We start from the raw sequence: 8,419 nt of genomic DNA, 5'->3' as shown, positions 1-8,419 counted from the left end.
AACTAAAGTAAAACTGCTTGTGTATCCTGCCAAATATTACCTGGCACCAGTCTGCTAAATTTAGGTCTGAGTCAAATCAAATCAAGTAAATAAAACTCATATCTTAAAAAGGCAAATTGGTGACCAGGGTATATTTCATAAGCTGTCTATATATGGTATGTTGTTATACGTTCTAAGTGCAATAATTTGTTAGCATGTTCTGTGAATAATAATAATAAAAAAAATAAAAAAATAAAAAAATAAATAAATATAAATAAATATATAAATATATATATATATATATATATATATATATATATATATATATATATACACATACTTTTTTTGATACTTTACACTGATAAATTAAAATTAGTCACAAAATGTATCAAAATGAGTCACAGATCAAGTTTTGTTTTTCCCTTAGACATGATTTAATTTCAAAACTATTCACTTTACAGTTCTCACAACAGTCACAAAACACCACAGGGAATGTAAGGCTTGAAGGTGTGTTCATTATGGGTGTGCTGAACTGAACTGCAAATACAAGACAAACCCATTTAAATACGAAGTTATACAAAAACCAATAGAAAAAGAAGAATCTGAAATTCAAACAACACCAAACATTTCACTGTTGAAAAATCAGAGACGTCATCTATTACTTGTTGCCTGAAACACTATATAAATGTAGTCTACCGTTCCTTAAATGTACATGAAAAATTCATATACATGTTTGAAATGTATACATTACAAGGTAAAATTATTAGTGTGAAATATTGTAAAAGGGCACTTTAAAAGTGATCCTCACTGACCACAACAACTCAGGGTAGCACAGAAGCAAGCAAAAACACACTCAAAGCTAGTAGTAGCCATTTTAAAGTCAAGAGCAAGGATAAATTAGGAAATTAATTTGTTCGTAGTGTATCAAACCAAACCAAAAATTATGATTATCCATATAGGGGCTTCTTGTGACGCAGTGTCAATACAAGTCATTTCAAATATCTTAAGACTGTTAAAGGGGCGTATCATTGAACAAAACCCAATCCTGTGCACGTCCAATGTGTACAAAACTTGGAAAGATTGTCTTTTTTAAATTATTAATTGGTTTAGACTACCGTGCCTTCCTTAGTTTTCCGCATCTTGACGTGGTCTTGAACAACAACTTGGTCGCCGGATGTTCCTGAACCACTGGCGAAAATGATTCTGTCGACGCCTGCCGCTCTGCACCATTTTTTCCTCACTTTTTTCTTTGGTCAAGCTGCTTTCACCAAGGTCTGATGTGGGGGGAGGACTGTAAGGCATCATCATAGATGTTTCGGCTGGGTTTGCTGGCAGAGCATCTGTTGGAGAGGGTAAGGTCAAAGGCTGTTTCTTCTGTTTCTTTACCTGTTTCTCAAGGTGCTTCTGGATGGCTGAGCCCAGCACTGCCATCTCCACCACCGCACCGTACACCTCCCAAGTCATTCCCTTTTCATCCCAGCTCACCTCCTGCACAGGTTCTGGCACTTCTTGTGTCACCCCGATCCGTGGCTCCGGCTCAGGAATTACCTCAGGTGGGGTCAAAACGATCGGGGTCATAGGAGCTGTGGCGACTGAACGAAATTCCACCTGCATGCCCACCTGCAACTCGGCATCTTTGGTCTGTGCCACCTCTGTACTACACTTGTTGGCAAGTTTTCCAAAGGTGCTTGGAAAAAGGAATGTTGTGGAGCCCTCGGGAGGAGTCATGGGGCTGGTGGCCACCGACTGGTACATCACCTCCAGGCTAACCTGGGTTTGCATGTGCTGTATGCGTCCAGGCGACCGAGTCAAGGAGAGCGTCTCTTGCAAAGGCCTTCCAGCATCCTTGGTTTCAGTCGATTCAGTTTTCTTCAGTTTTACTTCTACATATTCATGCTTTGTGGATTGATCTTTCGGACTGCAAACTTCCACCAAGGCCACTGTATTTGCGCCTGTGCTACTTGCGTCTATTGTCTGTGGGGTGCTTGAACCTTTGTTTCCAGAGTTTGCCTCATTGCTACTATCGCCTGGATCTCCAGGCAATCTTTGTTCGTCATTGGTGGTATTCTGCTCAGTTGATTCGTGGCTTATCATGCTGGTCTTCTGGACTTGACTGACTTCAATTACGTTCACCATGACGATGGAACCATCGAGACTCTCTTTCTCAGTTGCTCCTCCACCCTCAACTGAAGAGACAGTGTCAGGTTCAGCAGGGCAGCTGGAAATCTTCAGCTCCCCAAACTCCTCATCCTCCTCATTCTCTAAAGTACAGTCATGGTTGGTCACCAGTATGGTAATCTCCTGGTCAAGGTTATGTTGGCCATATGCCAAGCACATCTTATCTGCTGGATCCTCTGCTTGGTTAACACACCTTTTTTGTTTGCACGCTGCCGCAGGTGCCTCATCTCTCTCATCTGCTGTTGGAGAGGAAGATAAATCTTCTTCTAATCGCAGCTCATGTTGAATAACTGACTTGAGTTGATCTGAGGTAACCTCTTGGTCAGGTTGCTCCTGGATGCTGCAACAGATCTCCTCTTGGACTGTGGTCCCTGGGTTTTCAGATGCTTTTGACAGGTTTTCATCAGTTCTGTTGTCATTCATAAGGGGCATACAGTCAATACTTCTATCATCGGTGTTTATACTTGTGCTGGTCCCCGAGCCAACTTTCCAAACTTCACTTTCTGTCAGAACAGGACCCTCCATGGGTTCAGAGATGAGTTTGTGTTGATCCGGGAGAGGGGCAGTGAAACGTCTGAGCTTCACTGTCTCACACCACTGATGGTTCTGCTGGAAAACATTCACATAAATGGATCAGTGCATTAATTTAGGTTCAATTAATAAAAAAAGAACACTTGACATGCATTAATGATGGAACACATACAAAAACAATCATTTTGGAAAACATTACTATAGGTAAAATTCAGCTCAAATCAGACTGTTTTGTGATGATCTCAGACACTGAATTTATTTATTTATTTTTTATAAATTCTGTTCTTGACGTATTTAGAAAAAAAATTAAACAAACGTCAGTCTTTCAATATTTATAGGAAGAACAGTATCGATTGCCAAAAAACGGATTCCTCTTTTTCCTCAAAAAGTGAGATCCAATTATGTCATAGCAGCTGTCTGATCCAGTTCTTCCACACACACACACAAACAACAAAAACAAAAAACTTGCTTTGTTAACAGTATCCTCTAAAAACAAATCTACGATGGCACACAGTGAGACCGGTATTGAAAAACACCCCAACAACACATACCTCAACTGCACGACAGATCAAACGCTGTATCCATATTTTCAAAGATTTCACAGCCAGAGCATGTATTCACACTCCAAGCTCCTCTTTTAAGTGCTGGTAATGACAAGAGGCAGGCGCTAGATGGTTTGTTTTCCAGAAGAATCTTAGTGGATGGTGGTCCTTGGATTTCACTGTGGCTGAGAGGACTGAAAGCTTCTGATTTTTAGTTTCCCTGGAAACCAGACTCAACCTGGCAGTGAGTGGTTATGAAATGACAAACTATCTGTAGATTTTTAATCAGAAGCCAATGATGGCTATTAAAATCCATGTGTCCAAAAAAATAAATAAAAATAAAATAATTAAATGGGTGCACCAGTGTCTTTGTGATCTCTGGAACAGAACATTTGATACAAATAATGAATATATATATATATATATATATATATATATATATATAAAATTAACTCACAATTTCATATTTTTTTCCAACATGAGACAGAAAAAGCTCAAGTCGTTGGAAGAACTCAAATTTTCATCAGTTTTTTTTTTCTTCACATCATGGTGGACAATGTAGGTCACTATACTGCTGCAATTATGTATATAAAAAAACAAAACTTCTATTTAATATTCTGTCTGAATTTTAGTGAACTGCAGGCAAGTAGTGCACTTCATGCTTTTTGGATTCATGCATATGCTTGCACACTGTCCCATAGCACCTCACTATGAAATGTGTATGTTCTGGAGTATGTTCTGTATTCTATCACATGTTCTCACCATGAAAATTGAGGGCTTTTGCCAATCGCACGCTCCCACAGAACATTTGTTGCCTAGCAACCAGCCATGTACATGCATGGGGGGGGGGGTGACTGTGTTCATGGTAATGGTGGAGGAGTGTTCAGACAACACATGCCATATTTTGAAAACAAGAGGATGCTGTCTGTCATTGCAGTCGAATGATGAGGAGGGGGAGGAGGAGGAGAAGGAGGAGGAGGAGGAGGAGGAGGTGGATAGGAATGTAAAGATGAAGGGAATGTGGAGGTGGAGAACACGGTGGAGAGGGCCAAAAGTGCTGGAGATCAGCTGTAAATGAAGTTGCGGTGAGAAACCTTTCCTCAGGATGAAACAGTTTGACATTAGCATCTACCATAGACATGAACACTAATGGGTACATATTGACTGCTTTTATCGTCAACGTAAAACAGATTCATTTATTTAAGGCAAGACACGATAAGCAAGCTTTTTTTCCATTTCTTCATGCATCGTGTTTTTTTTTTTTTTGTTTGTTTGTTTTTTGTCTTTTAGACTAGTGGAAAGAAAACATTCAAACTGAGATTTTTCTCCTGTACTGAGCCAGAAATCTTGGGTTTGCGCATATAATTTTCCTGATTTTATGTTTACTTCCTGTATTTTCTAATTTTGTAAAAACCTTTTATTTTTTGATCCTGACTTAATCAAATGTTCAGATTTTTATTCTAGACTTGTATGCAAATTAGTCCATATTTAATTAGATTATGCCTCATTTGCATATTTAAACACAACATTGCAGAAAACTGTAATAAATAATGTTTGCAACTCTTAATGTAATCAATCAAAGTATGGTGATACCTATCAGATAATTATTATTATTAATATTTTATCCTATTCGAAAGTCTTACATTAATAAGAGTTCAGGATATTTGTTTCTATATAATAAGCTTTTATAGATACCTACACATTCTGACATTGTATGAGGATTTTTCAAAAATGTATATGCCATAATTGCAAAATAAACATTACATTTTATATTATATTTTAAAGGAACTGGAAAGAACCTATAGATTATTCTTAGTTACAGCTGCCTGGAATCTGTTCAACACCTTAGACAGCACATGTCGTAAGGTATAATGGGCTCAGCAGCTGCTCTTATGGCAGGTTTGACATTAAGTGCTTGACACAAAGCATATCTGCTCCTGAACTTTGCAGGAAATATTCCACACATAGATTTTATGTGTGAGAGAAGCTCATTCTCAGCAGCTTTCCATGCATGAAATATATAGTAAGTTAATCTATAGGGCTAATGCATCCATAATGAAAATGTCAGCTATGCTTAAATTATTATTTTTTTAAATGATCCTCTCTGTAATTCTTTCTGTAACTACACTGAATAGTTAAAGACTGATTTTAAGCTGTGCAACACATTTGAAACAGGATGCACATGTATCTGAGTAGCAGCCATCATGTGGCATGTTATTTAAAGGGTTATTGTTTGTAATCAAAAGCATCATCTCTTGACATCCACAGGAATACTGAATAGCAGGATCTGCCCTAAGGCACTTCTGAATCAAAGTTCTTTCACTGTGGTCTATCTGTGTCATGTTGCTATAGCAATATAATGCTGCCCCCCCCCCCTTCCAGTGATGTGGGAGCTGAGAATAAGAATAAGTGAAAGTGGAAAACCAGAAAGTGGTTATGTTTTTGTACACTCTATATCTTCACTTCGTATTTCAGAAAAAAAAAAAAAAGCACGTAGGATGGCTATAAAGAGACACTGCAGCAGCTGAACGGAATGTATTGTGTATTTTCAAAACACAAGCATCTTTGAACAGACTTTGGAATGTAGGAGGATGACCAACAATTAAATGTAAATCTTTAGAAATAATCTGCATTGGAAGGGCAGATGAAATCGAGCTGATACGTTTACAAAGTCGCTAATACATGTTTTTATGATTCAGTTCACAATGTGTTAAGTTGAATCTGATAACAAGGAATGTCGGATTGTTCAGGCAGTGCAGCATTTATTTGGAACTCAATTTGTGTCCAAACTCCTTAATGGTGTCTGATGCTTTCTCTGCAGCTGTGCCTATAGCAGACTGTGTTTGTCTGGACACCTCCTCGGCAGCTGTTTGTATACACAGACAGAGACAGAGACAGAGAGTTCCTTTAGGGATGCATTTGCATATTCTTCATGGTGCAACTTACAAATAAACTGGTAGATATAAGGAAAACAATGAAATCAAATTTTGATTTAAGACATTAAGACAATGGCATGCCAAAATTATGCAGTGTAGCCTATATTCTCAGTATGCAGTACGATTGTGGGTGATTTGCATACACTGAAAGGCTGTGAAATCACACACATCCACACTTAAGTGCATCTTTATCCAGATGTGTTTAACAGACTCTTTCTCTCACCTGCACTGGTGGTTTCTTTGGAAGACTCTGCCACCTGGTGCACGGCATCTTGTGTTGCCTGAACTGAAATAACATTATCAAACATGCCAGTTTTTGTTTTGTAATTTTTTTTTTCTTTTTTCACATACATTGATAAAGGTCTCTAAAAGCAGTATCAAAAAAATGTATGCATGGTGAAAAGTACTACTCACTCACTACTCATAATTTACTCATTTAAATAAATCAAATCTTAAAAACAGACATCTTCTCAGTAAAACATTTTAAAACCAAACTGATAAAAGTATAGCTAATAATAATAACAAACATGGAAAAAAAATGCAAATAAAAGATACAATAATTAAATGTATTTAATGTTACATGAAAACATTTTGTTGGTCAAAGTTCACTCTGTGGCACAATAATAAAACATATACTAAGTAGACGGCTGTTCTTTCATAAACTAAAAATGACTGTTACAAAATATACAAATGACAGACCAGATGAGCAGCGTGGAACAATTAGTACCTGCACTGTCAGTGACGCCTTTAGTGGCTGACTGTGTAGTGTTCTTCAACCCCTCCAGAGACTTCGTAAAGGAAGACATGATACTGAGCACATACACACTCAGTCCTACCGGCTCGGCGTAAGCGGGACACTGTCAGCGGGGGCCCTTAAATACCCTCTGCTGCCAGAGGGCACCACATTCTCCTGTGATTACACATGCTAATCCATCAATGGTGCCCGGCTTATGCAGGTATGCCAGCTATTGAGCCACGGCACCGGACTCATTCTGCTGGGCTCAGCATGTCTGTAGAGCACTGTGTTCTGTTCTGGAGACACAGCCAGACATCCTGTTGATACGAGACAGGGGAGAGGGCAGGAGGGAGGACGTCACTCCCTCTGTTAGTTTCTCTCTGTTATATTTCTGGAAGCCAAAAGATGGAATAATGATAAATCTGTAATAAAACAGCAAACTAAGTGGTAGATAACACATTTTGTTATTGAATGCCAATTTCTTACATGCTTATGTGTGATTTCTGAGTGTTGCTGTGAATCTAGTACATAATAGTGTTGCATACTGTATACAGACATAGATTTTGGGAAGAGAAAGAAAAAGTCAAGTCAAGTCAAGTCACCTTTATTTATATAGCGCTAATAAAATACATTGCGTCAAAGCAACTTAACAACATTCATTAGGAAAACAGTGTGTCAATAATGCAAAATGATGGTTAAAGGCAGTTCATCATTGAATTCAGTGATGTCATCTCTGTTCAGTTAAATAGTGTCTGTGCATTTATTTGCAATCAAGTCAACGATATCGCTGTAGATGAAGTGACCCCAACTAAGCAAGCCAGAGGCGTCAGCAGCAAGGAACCGAAACTCCATCGGTGACAGAATGGAGAAAAAAATCTTGGGAGAAACCAGGCTCAGTTGGGGGGCCAGTTCTCCTCTGACCAGACGAAACCAGCAGTTCAATTCCAGGCTGCAGCAAAGTCAGATTGTGCAGAAGAATCATCTGTGTCCTGTGGTCTTGTCCTGGTGGTCCTCTGAGACAAGGTCTTTACAGGGGATCTGTATCTGGGGCTCTAGTTGTCCTGGTCTCCGCTGTCTTTCAGGGCAGTAGAGGTCCTTTCTAGATGCTGATCCACCATCTGGTCTGGATACGTACTGGATCCGGGTGACTGGAGTGACCCTTTGATCTGGATACAGACTGGATCTGGTGGCTACGGTGACCTCGGAATAAGAGAGAAACAGACAAATATTAGCGTAGATGCCATTCTTCTAATGATGTAGCAAGTACATCGGGTGTTATGGGAAGTGTTCCCGGTTCCGGTTTACCTAATTAATGCAGCCTAAAAATCCTTTAATGGATTTGGATATTAAAAGCATATTAGTATGTTATGTGTAAGCCAGGTTAAAGAGATGGGTCTTTAATCTAGATATAAACTGCAAGAGTGTGTCTGCCTCCCGAACAATGTTAGGTAGGTTATTCCAGAGTTTAGGGCGCCAAATAGGAAAAGGATCTGCCGCCCGCAGTTGATTTTGATATT

General features: G+C 38.9%; 1 protein-coding gene across 2 annotated transcripts; it reads right to left on the bottom strand.

Moving 5' to 3' along the window:
• Window positions 1-383: 383 nt before the first annotated feature.
• Window positions 384-3,378, bottom strand: LOC132114258 (G protein-regulated inducer of neurite outgrowth 1-like). Of its 2 annotated transcripts, none has more exons than XM_059522369.1 (2): window positions 3,240-3,378; window positions 384-2,763 (listed from the first exon to the last, which is right to left on the bottom strand). In XM_059522369.1, the coding sequence occupies exon 2, from the start codon at window positions 2,680-2,682 to the stop codon at window positions 1,105-1,107; it is 1,578 nt and encodes a 525-aa protein (XP_059378352.1). In that variant the 5' UTR covers window positions 2,683-2,763; window positions 3,240-3,378; the 3' UTR covers window positions 384-1,104. The 2 variants fall into 2 exon arrangements, with proteins under 2 accessions (XP_059378352.1, XP_059378351.1); XM_059522368.1 differs by having other exon boundaries at window positions 384-2,766; window positions 3,240-3,373.
• Between the last annotated feature and the right edge of the window lie 5,041 nt (window positions 3,379-8,419).

This window comes from Carassius carassius, chromosome 33, assembly GCF_963082965.1.
Source record: "Carassius carassius chromosome 33, fCarCar2.1, whole genome shotgun sequence".
Classification (NCBI taxonomy): domain Eukaryota; kingdom Metazoa; phylum Chordata; class Actinopteri; order Cypriniformes; family Cyprinidae; genus Carassius; species Carassius carassius.
This window is presented reverse-complemented; position numbering and strand designations above follow the sequence as displayed.

Coding starts and splice junctions, on each gene's coding strand:
- LOC132114258 (XM_059522369.1), bottom strand. CDS start 2,682: ATGGAGGGTCCTGTTCTGACAGAAAGTGAAGTTTGGAAAGTTGGCTCG.